Source organism: Oreochromis aureus, linkage group 19, assembly GCF_013358895.1.
Source record: "Oreochromis aureus strain Israel breed Guangdong linkage group 19, ZZ_aureus, whole genome shotgun sequence".
Lineage (NCBI taxonomy): Eukaryota > Metazoa > Chordata > Actinopteri > Cichliformes > Cichlidae > Oreochromis > Oreochromis aureus.
Genome location: NC_052960.1, coordinates 13925576 through 13947111, shown reverse-complemented (window position 1 = coordinate 13947111; position 21536 = coordinate 13925576). Strand labels below are relative to the sequence as shown.

Below are 21536 nucleotides of genomic sequence, written 5' to 3'. Positions count from 1 at the left end.
CGCTAGTTTAAGTTTAGCTTGCTAGCGTAGTTCGCTGCTAACATAACGGCCGTTTCGCCTTGACATTACGGAAGCTGAAAGAAAAGTTTCTGAGACTTGTGAAATAAATTGGCGGCGTTCAGTCTGGTTGTCATTCTTATCGTGTCCTGTGCGCCTTGTCGTCAGAGCCCGGATAGCTCAGTCGGTAGAGCATCAGACTTTTAATCTGAGGGTCCAGGGTTCAAGTCCCTGTTCGGGCGTCAATCTTTTTCCCTTCGAACGAAGAATGACGAACAGTTTAATTTCTGCTCTTCGACAAAAATGAACACATGAACGATATTCAGTGCTGCAGCACACATACCCATTTTAAAGCTGTATGTTTTAAACCTTCAGTCATATAGTTCTTACAAGCTGCTTTGAGCAGTTTTTTCTAAGTTGCCTCAGTTTTTTCTCCGTTTATTAGTTTTGTTTAAGATAGTTTTCCTAAGTGAAGCAAATCTATTCTCTCAAAGAAGTCTACTTAAGATCAGTCATTTAGATCCAATGGTGAACAGAGGAAATAAGACAAGGAGACTATGTGGAATGAGGAAGTATGCAAAGGAAGAACAAAGAAAAAATGGAATGGTCAGGGAGAAGGGAAAGTAGCCGGATGTACTGGGAGGCTAGGTATAAAACAAAGAGAGAGGTGGCAAAGGAAAAAAAAAAAGGCGTGTTGGAAGTTTTATATGAGCATGGAGACTAAGAAAGGAGAAAATAACTTGTATTAATTGGCTGGAAGGGATGTGCAGCAGGTTAGGGTGATTAATTATAAAGATAAAATTGGTATGAATGAGTGAAGAGAATGTGTTGAAAACTTGGAAGAAGTACTTTTTCATTGATGAGCCTTACCACAAATTTACATGTATGAGTTGTTAAAGCTAGGTTAAGAAGAGAGATGACGAACAGGCAAGCAACACTCAGGCTTTGGAAGGAGCACTGCAGATGTGACGTTTGCTTAGAGAGTAATGATGGAGAAGGTGCAGAGAAGGTCAGAAGGGACTGCACTAGGTCTTTGTGGATCTAAAGAATACAAGATATGATAGGGTGCCAAGAGAGGAACTATGGCACTGCATGAGGAAGTCAAGAGTGGCAGAGAAGTACGTGAAGATGGCGCAGGACATGAACTGAGGAGCTGCTGTGATGGAGATGGTGGCACTGACAAAAAGACAGGACAAGCTGGTGGGAGAGTTGAAGATGTTAAGATTTTAAGCGGGAGTAACCACAATGGACAAGATCAGAAATGAGTATATCAGAGGGACAGCTCAGGTTGAGCAGCTTGAAGACAAAGTTAGAGAGAGAGGCAAGGCTGAGATGAGAAAAGAGGAAGACCACAGAGAGGATTGATGGGTCTATCAAAGGAAGATGAAGGTTGGTGTCTCTACATGTGGAGCAGGGAGAAACGTCACCCCTGGTGGCTGATGAGCATCTATGGTTGCTGATTGGAGGCAGTTGTGGTGATCTAGGGGCAAGACTGCAGTGATGTTGATGTTGATGCACAGCAACACTCTTTGTTTTGAGATCAGGTCTTACAAACATGATATCCATGGTAACTTGCCTGGAAGTAATGATTTATGACTTTGATGAGACAAAATATAGTAATTTGGTAAACAGTGTAGCCATTTTTTCACTTTGTCTCTATGTGTCGAGGTGTTTGTGTCTGTTTACATGCTTGAGAAGTGTATTGTGAAAAGCCCAGTGACTGAGCCCACCAGGTGGTGACAGGGACATGGGAGGTATGGCTTGGAGCATGATCTCATGCATCATGGTCTGATCAATCTGGGCTTTTTCTGTCAACATCAGCTCCACCATGTCAAACAGTACCAAACATATACTGTAGCTATACATGACATAAGCACGGCTGTTACGCACCCTCTGTGATGACTGTTTTGCAGGGCAGGGCTGAAGGAGAAGAATCCAAGGAATCTGCAGTTGTCGTGGCACAGGGTGCTGCGATAGTTGCACAAAGTGAAAAAGTATCGTGTGGTTTGTCCTTTTTCTCATATATAATCAATAATTGTACAAATTAAGAAATCTCGCAAAGGATATTGATGCAAAAAACAAATACTGTAAGAAGCACATGGATAAATAATTTATTTTAAAAATATATACTGTTTCCATGTCTTAAAACTCAAATAACCATGTATAATACTAGATTAAATCAAACTGCACATTTTCATTTTATTTTGGTGTAAATGGGATATGGGATTTGGGCTAATGCAGGGAGGTCAAAAGATCATTTTACTTGGGGATTTTACCAGAACATTTTAAATCTAATCCATGCAATCTTGTACACAGTGTCGGTCAGGTTGGGTCAGGTAACAGGAGGAGGAGAAGAATATTAAATACACTTAACAGACCAAATAGAAACAGAGGGGCACTGGGGTGTTATGAGATCTGTATCTCATAGTCTGCTGGAGTACATGAGGAGGCTGAGTTGGGGCAGGTAGTGGTAGAGAAGGCAGGAAGGGCAGACCAGTGGCTGGTTGATGGAGATCGGTGGGTACTGTGGGTGGATGGTGAGGAGCACTGATGAAATGCGACTCGTGCCATGTTTCTGATCATTAAAAGCTATGGGTTCTCTGTTGGACTTTATACGGAATAAAAATAAAAGGTTGAAATACAAGAGGCAAGTCCTACTTTCATCAGAATGCATGGAGAAATACTTCCATCCAAATCCAAATTCAAGTTGTTCCAATATCTTTTTTATGAAGTACTAACCACACAGGCTTACAGCTTGATTTTGTGACTTTTATGTAGAGTTTATATTTTAAGTCTATTTTGTTTGACTTGTACAGTGCTCTCGTCAGCTGAGGTTGTTCTGAATGTACTATAGAAATAAAGTTTGACTTGACTTAGCTAAATTTTACTTCATGTCTTGGCATTTGGAGTAACTCAGACTTTTTTCAGACAAACTAAAGCCACAGAGTAGCTGCCATGGGACACACCTGTTTATTACTACTGGACTTAACTATGACTTGCATTACCTGCTTGGTCTGGTTCCTCTGCTGCCAAAAAAAACAAAGGGTGGGACAGTGAAGAAAACCTTCAAACATTAAATGTGTCCTATTCTTTTGATTTGTCACATACAAAAGCCTAAAGCTGGGTTCTGAATTATTACTGGGCTCTGTTGGATGGATTTAGTGCTTTAGTGCTGGCTGCTGCTGATGCTCACCTCATTTGGGTATAGTCAAAACCTTTCTAACGTGGCACAATCATTGATTCCTAATAAACGGAAACGCACTGTTTGAGTACATTAGGCACTAATCTTTAATTAATATAAACTGTAGATCGTTGCTTTGTGTTTTAAATAAATATAATGTGAACGGTATTAATATTTTTAACCTGCGTACTTCACTGTGAACGCCCCCTAAATGACAAACTCCTCATCCAGCTGTGACAGGAGTATGATTTGTATGAGCTAATTGTGGTTGGCTACAAGAGACGTCAATCCAGTCTAGGCGGCTTGAAGCAGAAATCTGATTGGTTAGTTGAGTGCTAGTTTTGACTGATATATAAAGTAGGCGGTGCTTTTAACTTATTTTTAAACAACACGAATTTCATTGGCTGAAGGTGAGGAAAGTAACTAATTGATTGGGCAGTTAGGCAAGGGAAACTCGATAAGGGCGGAGCTACGTTGACTTGGCGGCCATACTGAATGTTGTCTGTTGACAGTTGCATGTAAAGATTTGTTTAAGGGTTAACTTGTACTTTGAAGGAAGGTTTAGCGTTATTTTAAGTTAAATTAGGACGTATGTCCTAAATCTTTAACGCGTTTATTTCGATCGAGTCATGGATGAAGATGAACGTCGGAGGAAGGTAGAAGCTGGGAGAGCTAAGGTTTGTTGCTAATATGTAACGCATGCTAATATTGAATGCTAGCACTTAGCAAACTCTTTTGTCATAGCTCTGCGTTTATCCATTGCTAACTACACCCACCACCAAAATGACTGCACATTTGTTGTGGCTTGAATTACCTTTGGGTGTTAAATTGCAGGCTCTCACCATGTATTTCCCGCGGTTGGGCGTAGCATATGAGAAGCGAAGAGTAACATCATTTATGAAGCAGTTTAGTCAGCTGGTAAATAAAGGCAGTTTTCACATAAGTTACTTGATAGTTCAGCAGTAAACACATACGTGATTGTTCCATTGACCATAGCAAATAACTTTCATTTTTATTTAGACATATGTGTTAAGTTTGCCTTTAACTCGTGTGCAGTGAAGATGCATTCGGTGGGAGATTTTTGGGGCATGCTTGATTTATTTTGCTATTGAGAATGCAGGTTGCACATTATTCACAGGCCATTACAGCTCTAAACAACGTGGATCAACATCATATGTTTACTCACTGAAAGGGTTTACTTGTGCAGTGGTTTTAACAGAGCCTCAATTCCAAAGTAAACTATTCACCAAGTCAGTCATCTGTGTTTCAAAATTGTGGGAAATCTTTATGTGAGCCTATCCCCCACTAAGCTCTCTAAACAAGTACTATTTACTTGTATCTAAGTGACATAGTGCTCAGAAATCAGGAAGGAGGCAATTTTTTTCATTCTTTTTGTATACTTGTCATACATGTCAGATCAAACTCATTTTAATGTTAGCCAAAGACCCCCGCCACCACCCAGTGAATACAAAATACAAAAATGCAGTTTTTAAATGATTTCATTTAATAACTGGTTGCTCCAACCTTGGCAGAATGAACTGCAATCTGCGATAACTGGAAATGAGTGCTTCACCTCACTATGGAGAAATATTGTGCCACTTTTCTTTGTGGAATTGTGTGAATTCAGATGTTTTGCAGCATGAACAGCCTGTTTAATCCCATGCCAAAGCATCTTAATGGGGCATAAGCCTGGACTTTGACTAGGTCCCTCTAAAACCTTTACTTTGTTTTGTTTGAGCCATTCAGAAGTGAACTTGCTGGTGTGTTTCAGGTCATTGTGCTGGTGAGAACTAGTGAGTCAGACCTTCAGACCACAAACTGATGGTCTGACATTCTTCTCCAGGATTTTCTGAGAGAGCAGTATGCATGCTTCATTTAGTTATAGCAAGCCCCAAAGTAGCAATTTTTTTTTCCAGCCCTCATCAGTTTTGAAAATGGCTACTCTGGTGTTTACAAGTAAAAATGGCAAGCAGCTGATTTCACCTTAATGGGAAGCCATATTATTAATGGGCTAGTAGCCAAAAATGGCTTGTCCCACATTGACAACAAGCCATGTGGTCTAGAAACAATGTATAAAACTAAGTCACCTTTTTAGGATAGCCATTTACACTGGATGTGGTATATGATGTAATCCATCTATAATTTGTGATGGAACTCATTTTGGGGGAAAAAAATAATAATAATAACAAAAAATTACTCAACTACAACATTTATATTCCTTATAGAAATCTTCCACCATGCCTCGGAGTCAGAATGTAAGTATAGAAAGTGGTAGATGAAGGAGCAAATCAATGACTTTTGGGCTTGTGGCTGTTTCTTCTTTGATTTGTCTTTTCTTTTTGTTTTGTTTTGTTTCTGTTGAGTGATCAATCACAGCTTTCTTATTTTTCTGCACCGTGAGGTAATCGCTGTCACCTTTTAATGTATAATGCTCTTCAAACAAACAGCATCTGAAAGGAAATCTGCCTGCAGTCATGATCTGAATGCCTAAAATAGCCATGCACCTTGCGTATGCTGTCATGTTAGTTACAGGCCATCAGGTGGTGCAGTGCACCCATGAGATTGGGTGAGGTGGAGGATGTTGCGCGTGTGTCTCACATGAATGGTGTTGCTATGGTAATGCAGTGCTGTCTTTTGCCTTTACTATGTTTGTGGCATCGGTAAGCTCTGATTTCTCTCTGGCATTAAAAGCGTTGCACAAATTTGACACCATCACCAACGTGGACAGCAAATTGACCCATTGTTGGAGACAGCAGTGCGCCCTGACCCTGGCTTCATGATGACATTGTTGAGAACACCGTAGCAGCTTTCAGCAGTCCAATTACATCTAATTTGACTAGAGTGAGCTTCAGCCAGCTTGTTAGTCAGTCTCAGTAGGGCGGAAGTGGCCTTGGGCTAAACACAGCTCATCCTGCTGTCTTTGAGATGTGATGTGGGCTTTTTTTTTCTTTTTCTTTTTTTTTTGTGGCAAGCGGAGGCAGTGAATAGGGTGATGGATGGAGAATGGGTGCGGTTTTAAGCAAGTAAGGAAAGAAAGCTAACAATTTAAGGTAGGAAAACATTTAAGTGTGGTTAACTTGATAAAAGGCTGCTTTCAAGAGTCAGACACTGAGGTTGTACAGTGATTGATGCATTTCAGGCTGCTTATAAAGCAGAACCTACAATGTGGCAGTGTAGTCAAGGAACGTGATCAGAACAAGGTTTTATGCACATGCACACTTGATATTGTTATGCATCACGCTTGTGAGTCATCACATAAAGCAACAAGTAGGTCTCCCAGGGCCATGTAGTCTCAAATTGAATTGAGCATGCACACTCCAGTGCTGCTTGCCACACATAGAGTTCTGTCTCCTCCTCTCTATGTGAATGCATGTCCCAGTCTCCACCCTCTTTCTTTAGTCGAGACACATGCCATCCTCTACCCAGAGTTTGTGAATCCCTCTGCTTCGGATGTTGGCTGTTGGCAGCGAGTTTTTGGATGAAAGGTTGGGCTGACTGCGCTGTTGCCTGCAGACTGCAAGATCTATATCTGGACAGTAGAGCAACTTGCCCGATGAGGAAGAATGGACAGGTCTGACAGGCAGCAAGAAAGGAAGTCAATAATTGCTGTCAGATATTGATGGAAAGCTCTATGAGGGTCTCTGTCACAATGTGAACTGCCGTAATCTGATTTAAGCTGCTTAGGAAGAGAGACGGGCCATGGGAGAGAGAGAGGCAGTGAAAAGAGGAGAGGGTGTGTTGCAGTCAAACTGACCGAGGTGAATTTCTATCAAATTGTTTCCTCTTGAATTCAAGATAAATATTGTAGTTTTAATGTAATTATGCAGTTTTTTTATTGTCAGGTTTAGAGTCTTGATATTTTTTTTCCTTTTATAGCTACAGAAAGGACTTTAAGAGACCCTTTCAAAAAAAGGGGGGAAAAAAGCTCCATCTCTGATTTTCAGGTTTTGACAAGCTGAGAAATACAAAGTGACAGTTGCGTGTCCTTTTTTTAAACCTTGCTCTGTTTCTGGTCTGCTGAGAGGTTGTCCACTGTGTGTCAATGTAAAATCTGCACTTCTCATCGGCCTGTTCTCTGGAGATTTGAGAATATTTAGCTGCCTCACCTCATTTTGAACTTGGATACCTTGTCAGGCTATGGTGTAGTCTATTTTGGATTTGAGTTTTGGGACTACTTTTGGGCTTTTTTTGCTGCGCAACTGACTCATCAAGACGAGGGGTTTTCCTTTCTACACTGTGGACTATCACTAACTTCACATGATGACTTTTGTCAAGTTTTGATTCATTTTGTGTACGTTTCCCTACCTTGAGGAGATAAATCTGGACTCTGACCTCATTTCTCCTTCAACCCCTGAGGTTCACCATGCTGATAGTGTGGTGGTGCTCTTTGGTGCTGACGTACGTGTCCATCTACCTCTCGCTGTCCTTCTTGCGCAGCTTGCTAGTTTCAGACAGAAGCGGGCGAAAAGCGACGGGGCGGGGGCGGCGAAAAAGACGCAGAAGAGGAAGGGCCAGATTGACTCGCAGAATGACCGCTCGACGGAAGATCGCCACGTAGAACCAGCTCTTCCATCAGCCAGCGCCACAGAGCATAACAACAACACCAACCATGAGGTATGCTGCTGATTGCCTAGAGAGCTCATCAATAGTAGACACATAAGATTATTAGTTTTAATTAAAACTGTTGGTTATTTTGATGATTGTTATTTTGATGACGGTCATGTCTCAATTCATACTCAGTCTCTCTTCCCCCCCCCCCCAGTGTTTGTCTAATTTTGTTTATTCACTGTATGCTTCAACAAGTGGTCTATGCCCCCTGTCTGTAAACATATATTACAGAAATGGGTCACTAACCATCACATTGCCTGTAGGCCATGTTGTCATGGCAACCTGGCCAGGATTAACTGCCTTTTTTTTTTTTCTTTTTTTTTTTTTTTTCCCGTACTAAGGCAGAGTTCACTAATGACATTAAATGTGCAAATTTGCAGCACATGCGGTTTTTCCTGACATTTCTTTTGTGGACTCTGGTAAGATTAGACTTTAATTCTAATACTTTTTAATCCTTTAGGAGCCTCAAATGTCAGAGAAACCAGAGGTTCGGCAGAACGAAGCGAAGGATCAGCCGCTCACCCCCAAGCATAGCCCGTCCCCTGTGGATGACTTGAGAGAAGAGGAGTTAGCTGCACTTACTGGCAAAGAGCAGCTCAAGGTATACAAAGCCAGTATCTGGACACTGATGTAGGATGTCAAACTTTTAAAGTGTGTCTGGGGGAAAACTGAAGAATACCATAGATGGGTTCTTCCATGGTGGTGGTTGGTTATGTTTAGAAGAATAAAATCAAGAAACATAGGTCATTATTGTTAAAGAGGACAGAGGATTTACATTTGTTCTCGTGAGATGAGCCAGAGACGTTGACCAAATCTGTACTCTGGATTGAGCTGTAGAAGTTGAACAAGTGGTGTGAACGGCCTTTTTTTAAATGTATTTTATAAAATTAGTTTTTTAAGTTTATCAGAATTGACTCATACTTCTGCAAACATTTTCCCCCCCATGTCCTGGTGCTGATTGGATTAATTACATAAAGGGCTTTGTCTCCATATTTGGCGCAAGTTAGCTTCTTGAAGCAGTTTCCAAGTTGGATGCTAAGTGGCGAGGTTTGCATCTATTGGTGCAGATCCAAGGAGCATGTCAGGATATTTGCATGTCTTTTGTCTTGTATGGCATAATTCAGTAATCCTGCAGTAAGCGGTTTGATTGAGTTCATTATCATGTTAAACTCGACTGGTTTAAGCATAAGTAGAAATGGAGAAACAAGACTGGGTACTGTAATCTACTTGGGCTCACATTTTTAAGTTCTGTATTGACACACAGTAACCTCAGAACTGAGCAGTTATCTAAATCAGTTCCATTGTGTACTTTGTAATTGGATGTGTTTAATTTGTCCTGATGCTTTGTTTGCTCACTAAGACAATGAAAGTCTTGTTATGGTATTGCTATGCATGTGAGGAGGACTGTTTGTTTGGATTTCTGTGTCATCACCCTCCCATGGGGGATCGTACCAAGTCTCCTCTTCTGCATGGCTGCTTGGTGCTCTGGACTGAAAAAGCAGCACCGTTGGTCTAATGTGAAGCTTTGTATGCAGAGGAATCTGGTTAGTGTCTTTGGCACGTAGTGTTTCACGTGTTCACTGTGTATTTAAATCTTAAACTGGGGGTGTTTTCTCTGTATACAAGGTACTGTAAGTTAATGGTTTGATTCTTCAACCAGATTGTGGGCTTCATTTGTTGTTGTAATTTGCATATAAATTGTTTGTTTTGAATTGTTTAGTATGTTTTCTGGCCAGCCACAGAGGGGGAAAAAATAGAAAAATTAATTTGGAAGTAGGAATTCATGCCGGACATTTGACAATATGTTCTGCAAAAGCTGATGGAAGTGTGTGAAGTTATGAGTGTTTGATTGCTCGTAAAACTGACACTTTTTTCCTGCTTGCAGCTGCTACAGCAGGCTGTGGAGAAGCGTAATGAAATAATTGCCAAACTCAGCTCCAACCTGCAGGAGGCACTGGCCAGCAGAGACCAGGTACAGGTGGAGGCACAGTCTCTCGCTGGACAGCTTCAGGCACTGCAGAGGCAGCTCCAGCAGGTAAGTGCCAATCAAACCGAATGTGGCTGTGGTTGTTATTTGTGCTTCGTTGCTCATGCACAACAACTGCTGCTTGAATGTCTTCTCGTCTGTCACACAGACCAGTGTGGAGTTTCTACGTATCAAAAATCTGTCAGGAACTGAAGCCCTTAATATTCAGCAACCTTACCATGGACCGTCCTCCCAAGAGCCAAACATCAGTCATAAGGAAGCGCCATCAGAGGGCTCGGGAAGTTCTGGCTCGCAGTCTGATGCTGAAGGCGAAACTGATGTAGAAACTGTTCTGTGCAAGCTGAGAGCTGAGCTGGAGGAAGAAAGGAAGAACAGCCAGCGAATATGTAGCGAATTAGCAGAGGAGATGGAGAAAAACAAGCACGTGCTTTCTTTGCTGGAGAACGAGAAGCAAGAAAGAGAAGAAGAGCGAAAAGAAAGGGAGGCAGAATTGCAAAACCTTCATATCCAGTTAAGCCAACTTCAAAGTCAGTGCCTTGAGATGCAACAATACAAAGAGGAGAAAGAGGTCCTCAACATAGAACTGCAGGAACTCAGGAGAAGGCTTCAGGAGGAGGAAGATGCAGGGAAGAGATATAGTGAGAAGCTTGCTAGCTCTGCCCTTTGTTTTCAGAGTCTTGAGGAGGAGATGAAAAGGCTCAAAGAGGAGCACACGGTGGAGGTTGAGCAAGTCAGGCAGCTTTTGGAAGAGAGGGAGAAAGAACTAAAATTTAAAGAGGAGGAGGTGATGGGACTCAAAGCGTCTAAGAATTGGCAGAACCAGGTAAAAGCCGGCGTTAGCTCTGGTGAGACTGTCAGTATTGATGAGGCTAATCTGGAAAGTGGAGCTGACCAGGGCAGTATGAATGAATCAATGTCTGGAAATATTCTGATGGAGCGCTACTTGTCTTCAGCTCCCCTTGCATACTTGCAGTCTTCAGCGATAACTGAGAACCTTGACCAGTGCAGTCAGCTGGACATATCTGCAGACCGCAGGTGAGAGCAGCTATTATTGTTGCACCATCTACCAGCTGTAGATATCGTCAATTATCTTAGAATTTATTTATTAATCCCCTTTGTCATTGTGTCTTCTCAGTTTTGAGCTAAATAGTGATGTGTTTGGAGAAGAACTATTATCAATTTCCAAACGTCTGAATGAAGAACACGACGACCGCCAAAACACCTCTAGCCCACAGGACTCTTCGGCTGACGAGTCCAACCCTCAGTGGCTTCACAACTCCGCTTCGGGCAGGATGGAAATGAGTAACGTGTCCGAGCAGCAGTCTGAGGACACAAACTTGGAAAAAGAACTGCTGAGTCAGCAGTGTGAGGAGCTCCGTGAGGAGCTGGCCCTTAAGGAGAGAGATCTAAATGTGCTTAAGGAGGAAGTAATCAAGAGTGCAGAAGAGCTTGAGGAGGCAAGGAGCAGGTAATGAAGTTCATGCCATTTATCAAATGACTAATTCGAAGTCCTTTTAAAAACAACTCTGTGCTCTATACCTAACATTGATGTTGCTATTGTGTTAATACAGTAATATTTACTTCTAAAGTAAATTACATAACTCTATTAATTTTGATTAATAATAAATATTTATCTCAAGGTGAATATTGTTAAATATCCACATTGGAAAAAGGCATTTCTAAGAAATAAATCACTAGTTTACAATAAACATTTGAATGTAAGCTGGTTTACTGTGGTTACATTTATTTCTTACTGTAGATTGATATACACTTTTTTTTATTATTATCTGTCTTTTTAGGTGGGCTCAAGTCACAGAAGAGCTTAGGGAAGCTCTCCAGGAGCTCGAAGACGAAAAGGAAATGAGGAGACAATTTGAGGAGGAGATGAACTTGAAAGTCCATGAACAAGACAGCCTTAGGAGCAAACTCTGTGCCTTATCAGAGGAATGGGAGCAGGAGAATGTAGTAATGTTGACGGTAAAGGAAACTGAAATCTCTGCTGAAACTTCCCTCCTCGTATCTGGTACCTTTCCATCAGATGAGGATGAAAAACTGGTAGGGGAACTAAATGAGGAGGAAACTGCACTCCAGTCTCATCAAAAACAGCAGGAGCTGCTCGTATCATCTCTGCAGGAGATAAAGCAGACTGCAGATTTGGAGAGCACAGAATTCAGAGATGACAACCAGCTGCAAACATTACAGGTATGCCAGTACCACAAGTGTGCAATAATTACAATGCATTCAAATATGATAATAATAGGTTTCTGAGCAATTAGATTTTTTTTTTTTTTTTAACAAAGTTGGAATGGTGGAGCTGGTGCTGTAGTCATATTTGTACTAAGACATCAAATTGGAGGTTTTGACTTGATAAGAAAATTATTGTATAAATTAAAAACCATTTCCCTGGCTTCCTTTTCTCAAGGCCAACTATGAGCATCTCACGTCACAACTCGAGGAGACAAAAACTGAGCACAAAACTGCATCGAGTCAAAGGAGTCAAAGGACTACAGAGCTTGATACAGTTTTAAAGGAGCTTGAAACGACACGTGTGCAGATTTTAAGTGTTCAAACGGAGGTGGAGAGGCTGGAGAAGGAGCTGCAGCAGAGCCTCGATAGTCTGCACTGTGCTGAAAAAGAGAAGGATGAGCTAGAGTCTCAGATCTCCTGTCTGAGAGAGAAACTGACTTGTTCGGAGGAGGATCGGGCTCAGGCTGTGAAGGAGAGGGATGAGCACAGCAGAAGAGAAGAAGAGATGGATGAACAAATCAAAAAAATGGAACAAGTGCTAGAGGAGGAGCTCGAGCAGTTTGAGAAGCTGCTAAAAGCAAAGGATGTCGAGGTGAGAGATTACGTAATGCCATACTTTAAATGCAAGCCAGTTTGAAATACTAATGTGCAGTGATTTAACCTATAAAATTATATTCAGTTGGCTGAAGTGAAGGAAAAATGGGAGGAGGAGAGGCTGGAGAAGGACAAAGAGATTTTTGATGTAAGACATCTGTTGGAGGAGCAAATGAAGGAGAAAGTAGACGAGGTGAAGGCTCTCCTGGAGAAGCAGGCACAGGCTGTGGAGGAGGCTACAGAAAAGCTGAAGGCATCTCATCAGCAGGAGATAAAAGATCTGATGGAGAAACATCAGCAGGAGGTGGGATTCATCAACTGCTGTACGATTTGTAATAGAGTCAGATTAAATGTTAATTTTAGTAGCAAGCAATAATAAATATAATCTGCATGACTCTTTAGATTTCTGACTTGAATACTCGCCTGGAGACAGAGCTGCTGAAGCAGCGGGCCAGTATGGAGGAAGAACAGAAGCAACAGATCAGTCTAATCAAACAGGTATCAGAGCAATTCACTCCTTCACTGCAGTGAGGACTCCGTTCACCAAGAGCGCCATTTTAGCTTTTTCTGGCTGTTCTTTCGTGACAGGTAACTGAACGTGAGCACAAGCGGATGATCTCAGAGCTCAGTGCCAAACACAATGAGGTTGTCAGTCAGCTGAAGACAGAGGTTTCTTTGGAGCTGAGAGAGAGCATGGAGGCCGCTCACCAGGCTGAACTGCAGCAGGTTCAGGTATATTATATGCAGACGCACAAGCTGAAACATTATTCATTCAGTCAGCCTCTTCTTTTTTTTTTTTTTTTTTTTTTTTTTTTTTTTAAATATTCCAATGTCAGTAATATATTATTGTCCTCATAAAGACAGATTTGGATTCATCATTTCATTATGCTTTTATTCCTCTAGGCTCAAAAGGCCATTGAGCTTGAAGCCTTGCGTCTGAGCCTGACCACAGTCCACAAGTCTCATCTTGAGCGCTCTCAAGAAAACGTGGAACAGGAGCAGACGTCTGCCCTGATCAAGGTCCAGGCCTCTATGCAGGAGAAATTTGACCAAGAAATTGCACTCCTGCAGGCTCGCCATCAGTCAGAAGTGGACCAGATCAAGAGGAAGAACCAGGAGCAGCAGGAGAGGCTGCTTGAGCTGCACCATCAAGACATGGGTGATTACAAACAAGATCATCTCAGCTGCTCAATGATCTTCATTCTTTAGCTGTCTTTGTTTGAGTCAGCCAGTTTCTAAAGAATTGTTTCTTGTGTGTTCAGAAGAGTTGAAGGAGCAGTGGGAGACTCGTGTTGCTCAGGAAAGGGCCTCAATGGATGAAAAGCAGGCCAAAGAAATACAGGTAAAATTTCATTATATTTTTATACAAAAGCTGCATTTTATTCAATAATTCAAAAAATTGCCGTGGCTTTTAAAAACATGCACTGTCTTGTCATTGTGTGTATTATTATATTTCACTACATTTTGGTTTTATTTTGTTTCAGGATCTAAGAGCACAGTGGGAGAAAGATGCTGAAGCCATGCAGGCAAACTTTCAAACGTCCCTTTTGGAGATCCAGAACAGCCTCAGTGCCACCCAGGCTGAACTCACCAGCACCCAGGCCTCCCTCACTGAAGCGCAGGAAGCTGCGTCCCAGAAACAGTCAGAGGTACAGGAGACACAAGCCAGGATAGAGGAGCTCCAAACCTCCAGTAAAGAACAGACACAGAAACTAGAGGAGCTGAAACGAGCCTTGGCTGAGAGAGATGCTGCTGTCTGTGAGTCCTTCTACTGTCCCCATATTCCTCAACAGTATACACCTTCATAAGGACTGCACAGTCCTCTAAATCCATGATTTGAATTTGTGTATTACATTAATATATGCATAGTAATGATGAGTGAAGCTGACTCTGTTCTGGTTGTTGTTGTAAAAGGTTCCCTGGAGGAGGTAATTTCTTCTAATAAGGCACTGCTGCAGGAGAAAGAGCAGCAAGCCCTCCACCTACAGGAGAAAGAGCAGCAACTGCAGCAAGAGGTTAGTTTACTGCCATGTTTCTGGCATGTCCCAGGTCAGTTCCTCAAAGTCTGGTAAAAATGTATCCAAGCACCAAAGGGGCTTGCCCTGCAGTTTGAACTACTGGTCTACTACAACCCTAAATATGCATTTTATCTGCAGCTTTCTAAGTCTTAAGTCACAGTAAAAAGGATAATCTTTTTTCAGTTTTGTAAAGGTTGGTGTTTTTTTTTTTTTTTTTTTTTTTTTTTTTTTTTTTTCAGTATCCAGGACTTTTAAACACTAACTTATTAATATAGTAATTACTTACTGAAACATATTGACATCTTAAAAACCTGTTGGGTCATTTTTTTTTTCATAAAAACATTTTTCCAAACTTTGCCACCCAGGTTTCACAGCTACAGGAGGAGAAGACCTTGCTCAAACAGAGCTCGGATCAGGAAATCAGTCAGCTGTGGATTCAGCTGGAGAGCATGAGGGCTAGTCGTCAGGAGTTGGGTGGTATGAATAAGCCTACCAGGCTAAAGCTTGGATTTTTTTAAATTTATTTTTTTTTCATACACTGGATTTCTTTACATTCTAACAAACATGATATATTATTAGCATTGCCTGTTCTTGGTGACTGAATGACAGCTGTCTGCTTTATTGTTTTACAGAGCTTAAGGAGCAGCTGCTTGCTCGCTCATCTCGGGTTGATGACATCGAACGCCTAAAGATGGAGTTTAATGAACAGAAACGAGAAATTAAAGAGCAAAATGAGGCTGAGCTAGAAAGCCTGAGGAGGTACCATAGAAGCACCTGAAAACACACATTCTTGATGCATTTATTCCTGAATATTAACATTTAGTGTAAACAGACATCTGAATTATGGGTTTCTTTAAATTGAGCTTAATTTCTCTACTTTATCATGTTTTACCCTCATCCTGCTTTTAGGTATTTTGAGAAGCGGTTGCATGCAACAGAGGAGAGTTACAAAGAGGAAATTGCTCTGCTGCAGCTGAAGCTGGTAGAAGGTGCCTTGGAGGACTCTCTGCTTAAAATTACTGATGATGGGTATTTCACTTTATCTGGATATAAAATAAGATTTATGCTCTGCAGTTTTGCACAAATGTTTTTGTGAATATTCAAGTCTTTGGTCTCTGCTTCAGTCCTCTGTCTCAGTGTCAAGCTCAAGGGGATAAAGATGTTTTGTCTGATACTATTCAGCTGGAGAAACAGAGGGTAAGAGATGCAGATGTTTAATGGGCGCTGCTGTCAGTTACATTTTAAGTCGATACATATTAAGTGTAACTGATTGAGAGGCTGCTTTTTTTCCTGTGCCTCATCCAGGAAATGCTTGACAGCTTGACACTTCAGCTTGAGGCGAAACACACGATGGACCTTTCTAATCTGCAATCTTCTTTGACTCTTTCCTTCGAGGAAGAGGTGCAGAAGGTCAGACATCAACTTATATGTTCAGCCTTTTATTAAAGTGATATCATACTAATATGTGACTGCTTGGTGTCACTCCCAGTGTTTTTAATTTTTGGTTAACTTGCTGTATATTTTAACTTATATTTTAACTTCAGGTGCGCGCAGACCTCACTGATCATTACTATGAAGAGCTGCAGGAGATGAAAACTCGTCACGCTCTGGACCTTGAGCAACTCAGAGCCAAACTTTCTGACAGACATCTGCAAGGTCCTTCACATACTTATTGAGTGTGTGTGTGTGTGTGTGTGTGTGTGTGTGTGTGTGTGTGTGTGTGTGTGTGTGTGTGTGTGTGTGTGTGTGTGTGTGTGTGTGTGTGTGTGTGTGTGTGTGTGTGTGTGTGTGTGTGTGTGTGTGTGTGTGTGTGTGTGTGTGTGTGTGTGTGTGTGTGTGTGTGTGTGTGTGTGTGTGAGTGAGTGAGTGAGTAAAAATGAATGAACTTGAATATCTTTGTTCTAGACCTCACCAGAGTCCATTTGGAGGCAGCAATGCAGGTTGAGGTGAGAAGAAGGCTTAATAATATAGATAACAAATTTGAGATTACATTGTTTGTCCCAAAATCTGAATGTTTCTATTGTTATAATTAGGCTGAAGTGGAACACAGGATATGGTCTCACACTGAGGAGCTGCAAACAGCAACGACCATCATCTACACTCTGGAGAACAGAGTGGCTGCTCTCACCGAGCAGCATGATGCTGAGATCCAGAATATGCAGGTATTTCTGTAATCCTTCAAACTAGAAACTATCGTACACAGTAAAAACAGAAAACTGTGCAGCATGTGGTGTAGTTGCATGAAAATACTGATTTCATAATACAGTGACAAGCTTCGGTTTAGTAACAGCTATTTAATATGTTCCTTCAAAATACTGCAGATGAAACAAGAGTTTGCTGAGCAACTTGCCCGTCTTGAGAAGTCTCTTGAACTAGAGAGGAGTCAAGCACAGGAGAATATGAACAAACTGAAAGAAGCGCTGCAAGAGAAGTATGAATCTGAGATCTCTGTCCTGAGGTCACACCATGATGAGATGGCAAAGGAGCAGGCATGGCTTGAAAAAGCACTTCACGAGGAGAAGGAGAAATTGAAGTCTCTTCAGGATGCACTGGAAAATGATGAGAGTAAGAATCTCCAGGACTTGTGTAATTTTTATTTATATAAAAATGTTGGTGAATTGGATCTTCTGGCCAGATCTCATGTTTTGGAAACTGTATACAGAATCTACCCTTTGGTTCTCCATCAGTTTTTAATGTCTGCCTTCTAGGCCAACAGGTTCTGTTGTTGAAACAGAAAGTGAAGGCCCATGACGCAGAGCTGCAAAAGACCAAGGACTGCTTGTCTGTAGAATTCAAAGAGCTGCTTCATGAGCAGGTTGAGATGCAGCTGTGCCAGGCCAGAGAGAGGTGAGCTCAAGAGTGTTGATTGAAGCTGAAATTGTATAATCCAGGGTCTATTAACTTAAACGGGTGATCATATATATATTGTATATGAATTTTTTCTTAATTAATAATGATTATAATAATTGAGAAATACCCTTTACAATGGTTTGAAGCTATATTTCAAGAAAATTTTTAATATTTTAATTATTTTTGGTGATAAAAGAAAAATATAAAGCTCAGGTTCTTCAGGAGCTGCTCAAAATTGTCACGTAATAAACTGAAAAATGTTTTCTACCCGGGTTGAGCTTTTAATAAGCTGCCTAAGGCCCTGCTTTTTGTAACTGCACCAGTAATTTGAATTAACCATTTGCACAGTACAACCAGGGAGTGCTCCAGTGGTGCATGGTGGACTGATTTATTTATCTCCGGGCCACACATCACCAGCTGCTAATATCTCCTTCCGAGCCTTGCTGCACTCAAGGGTGTTTCTGCTTCAAGTGATGCAACAAGTTTGTTTTCACCTTGAGCAGGAAGAGTTTTCTTGTTGTTTGTTAGATGTTGTTGAAATGACTCCCTTTTTCGATAATAAATTGAATCTGAGGCTGACACATGACATGCCCAGGCTTGTTTCAGGTTATACAGGAGGGAAATGCATATGGTTGCTATAGCAATGATATTGCAGCTGTATAGGTAAAGGTGAACTGTAATTAAATGGACACTCAATAAAATTACAATTTCTCTTGCTGTACTGCTGTGAGGGTCTGCACTGCAAACTCAGGCCACATGGTAGTAAATCAAAAACTGAAACATGGTATTGGAATGTCTCAGTTACTCTTCAAACATGTTAACTTTTTGGGTACTTTTTCATGTCTTTATTCAGGTTCCAAGAGGAAAAGGCAGCGGTAGAGCAGTGTTTAATCGAGAAATATGAAGCGTCTGTGGCTGAGCTGGAACATGAGAGGGCAACGCTACTGAACAGACACTCCAAAGAAATGGACACACTCAATGCCAAACACAAAGCAGAGCTAGATTCACTCTGTGCCTCTCACAAAGATCAGCTTTCAGCTAAAACATCCGAGCTTGAATCTAAGCATAATGCAGAGCTTGTTGCCTTGGAAGCATCCCTCGGTTCCAAACTAAAGGAAGACCTTGAACGTCTTGAAGAAACTAATCGTGCCAAGTTAGAGGCTTTGGAAGCTGAATTGACTCTTAAACACCAGGAGGAGAAAGATGAACTAGAAAAGAGGATGCTGAGTAACATGGATACGTTGGAGGCCACCTACCTGAAAGAAGTGCAGGTAAGGAGATGGAAGCCACTGACAGTTTCTCAGTTTGTTTGTGGATTTTAATGTCTTTGTCCTTTACAATCGCAGACACTACGTGATGAAATGGCTCAGCTTGAGGAGAAACATCGCGAAGACCTGATTTTCCTGAATTCAGAACATAAGCAGTTAATAGAGCGTCATACTGCAGAGCAGCTGTCCATCAGGGAAGAACTGAGGAAAGAACTGGCTCATGTGCACATGGAGAAGTTTAAAGCCATGGCAGCCGAGCTCAGCCATGTTCACAAAGTGAGAAACGAAGAGGAGGGATTGCCAACCCCCCCGGCAAATGAAAATAGCAAAAATTACTTTTACCAAAACAAAAACTTATGTTTATGTTTTATTTTTACAGTCTGAACTGGCTGCTCAAAAAGAGGCCTTGGATACTGAACACTGCAAAGCCCTGGAAACACTAAAGAACCAGGTACATGCCCAGTCATCATGATAACTACATCATGTTTGTTTTTCCAATGTCTCAAAGCCAAATAACTGGGTACCATCTCATTGCTAGGCTGGTTTTAATGTCACAACAAGTATATAATTGCAGATTTCCTTTCATTTTTAATGCAAATACCTCTGAAAAAGATGTAACTATGGCAAACAGATGGTCTCTACTTAAACATGATATAATCTGACTGTTGGCAGTTATTCATAGCTTGAAGCCATTAAAACTTTATGAAACTGTTATGTTAAAATCCAAAATAAAAGCGTTGGAGCCAAGTTTGCTTGGCTGGATAACAATTTTGGCTTGTTTTTATCTGATTAGCTTAGTCTTGTGCATTAGGAACCAGGAGACTCTAAATCGGACTTGATTTGTGTCGGTTTCTTTTGCAGGTTTTAGAGCTTGAACAGCAACACAGCACTGCTCTGCAGGAGCTCTCGCAAACCTACACGGCCGAAAAAGAGCAACTAACCAAACAGCACCAAGTCCAGCTGCAGGTGTGTGCGTCACAGTCTGTCATAAATCCTCTTCCTTTTTTTTAAACCACGTGAATTAACATCCCGTTCTCTAAATTGTGAGTTGTTTTTAATGGTTACCTGTCAGTTCTTGTCTCAGTGGCTCTAAAAGCCCATTAGTGAAGGGACTACACTCAATTATTGTTGATCCTTCATAATGGTCTATTTGTGCGTAGAGGCACAGAGTATTTATTTGGATTTTGTTTTCTCCAAAGCACTAAAAATTTGACCTTCTGACTAATTGAGTGTTGCGGTATTAAATAAATGCGTCTGCTGTAGGAGCTGAAGGGAGTCTCGGCACGGGAACTAGAGGCATGTCGCAGGGAGCTTGAAGAGGAGTCGTCAAGGCAAAGACAGCACTTCCTAGAAGAGGTGGAGCTCCTCAAAGTCCAATCAGAAGAGCGGCTGCAGGACAGGATTAATCAACTGAAGGTAAGAGGAGAAAAAAGAAACTCCTTGGGATAGATGTAACAGTTTGGATTAGAAGTATCCTTTCAATTAAGATCTTTAATGCTGAACACCTTTGAGGTAGCCATGTTTCTCCATATAAGCAGTTCATGTGAAAATACATTGATATTCCCTATATTTGTTTCTTTATTTAACTCGTTTCAAACATTATTATGCAATAGCTCCGGATTATTTGGAGCGTGTGTGTGATGCCATTGGCCTCGCTAAGCTCCAGCTGCACCAGTTCATTCCCAGGGATATTTTTTTTCTGTTGGACTTGATCCCACTGGGGCTTCATCCAAACCCAGTTTCCTCATAATCCCGCCGTCATATATGTACAAGTGTTCATGTCCGTCTGTCCCTCTGTTCTCTGAATGTGTGTGCTGATGGGTCGTGCATGTGTTCGTGTTGCTGCCATCTGAACAGTGGCTAAATGGGATGGATCTAAGCTTTTTATCCCCTGATGCAGAAGGTTTTAAGGCTGAAGTTAGGTTTTTTTTTTTTCCCCCCTCCCCCCCCTCCAGACTTTTAGCATTTTACCATCTGAAATGTGCAAGCCAGTTGTCAGCTATAAGCCAGTCAGTCCAAAGATCTCTGGAATGAACGAACCTGCTGTGTACTTCAGCTGTTGCTCTGCGTTTTTGAATTAATCTATACACATCACTGTTTTCTTTGAAGACGGAATTTGAAGAGCAGAAGGAGGCGGAGCTTGACAACCTGAGGCGGAGCTTCACGTCTGAACAAGAGGAAAAAGAGCGGAGCTACACAGAGAAAATGAGCCAACTCACTGCCCAGCTGCAGCAACTAGATGCTGTGGTGGCCCAGGTACCAGTCATACATACGTACATACATGCATATAAATATATCTGTGAAGTCTTAACTTGGATAGGTTGACAATGGCTGTTTTACTTAAGGGGGGGGAAAGTCAAGACTAACTTGGCGAAGTGGACAGAAAAATGTTGTATTTTTTTACTGAAGGAAGGGAAAAGGTCCACAAGAGGACTGAGGAGATGCAATGATTTGGAAACTAAAGCAAAGAGTGAGGGATGGTTATACAGACTGTGGATCTGTAGGTTAGTTTCCTTATTCACCATATATCAGATGGTATCCTATGGAAGATGAACATATTAATGAATAAAATCATCAATCTGGTGTTTTGTTTTTTTTGTTTGTTTTAGTTTTTCAGATTAAGGCAGGTAAAGTTAAAAGCATTCGCCGAATAATCGATTAGTAGATCAACACAAAAACAGTTTTAGTGCATTTGCTTTGGGTTTTTTGTTTGGTTTTTTTTTTTCCCCCCCTAAGTAAAGCAAGTTTTTGATTTCACCCTGATCTTAGGAAAATTACCTAAGACC

General features: G+C 41.3%; 1 protein-coding gene and 1 non-coding gene across 6 annotated transcripts in view; both read left to right on the top strand.

The window, feature by feature from the left end:
* Positions 1-166: 166 nt before the first annotated feature.
* trnak-uuu lies at positions 167-239 on the top strand. Its single transcript has one exon. It is a non-coding gene; the product is annotated as a tRNA-Lys (tRNA).
* Positions 240-3665: 3426 nt separating this feature from the next.
* The window catches only part of pcnt (pericentrin), a 34226-nt gene continuing 16355 nt past the window's right edge, over positions 3666-21536 (top strand). For 3 of the 5 annotated variants that reach the window (XM_031747216.2, XM_031747218.2, XM_031747215.2), the window contains exons 1-32: positions 3666-3855; positions 5404-5433; positions 7616-7792; positions 8247-8387; positions 9672-9821; positions 9922-10808; positions 10909-11241; positions 11573-11975; positions 12196-12612; positions 12700-12918; positions 13017-13112; positions 13203-13346; positions 13518-13773; positions 13877-13956; positions 14099-14372; positions 14529-14629; positions 14998-15109; positions 15265-15391; positions 15542-15661; positions 15757-15829; positions 15938-16042; positions 16177-16288; positions 16538-16578; positions 16666-16794; positions 16954-17197; positions 17341-17479; positions 18336-18753; positions 18829-19026; positions 19130-19201; positions 19612-19716; positions 20014-20166; positions 20860-21006. In XM_031747216.2, coding sequence (XP_031603076.1) covers positions 3808-3855; positions 5404-5433; positions 7616-7792; positions 8247-8387; positions 9672-9821; positions 9922-10808; positions 10909-11241; positions 11573-11975; positions 12196-12612; positions 12700-12918; positions 13017-13112; positions 13203-13346; positions 13518-13773; positions 13877-13956; positions 14099-14372; positions 14529-14629; positions 14998-15109; positions 15265-15391; positions 15542-15661; positions 15757-15829; positions 15938-16042; positions 16177-16288; positions 16538-16578; positions 16666-16794; positions 16954-17197; positions 17341-17479; positions 18336-18753; positions 18829-19026; positions 19130-19201; positions 19612-19716; positions 20014-20166; positions 20860-21006 — 6051 coding nt within the window. In that variant the 5' untranslated portion in view covers positions 3666-3807. The remainder of the gene's footprint in view (positions 3856-5403; positions 5434-7615; positions 7793-8246; positions 8388-9671; positions 9822-9921; positions 10809-10908; positions 11242-11572; positions 11976-12195; positions 12613-12699; positions 12919-13016; positions 13113-13202; positions 13347-13517; positions 13774-13876; positions 13957-14098; positions 14373-14528; positions 14630-14997; positions 15110-15264; positions 15392-15541; positions 15662-15756; positions 15830-15937; positions 16043-16176; positions 16289-16537; positions 16579-16665; positions 16795-16953; positions 17198-17340; positions 17480-18335; positions 18754-18828; positions 19027-19129; positions 19202-19611; positions 19717-20013; positions 20167-20859; positions 21007-21536) is intronic. The other 2 variants (XM_031747221.2, XM_031747217.2) reach the window with 1 other exon arrangement.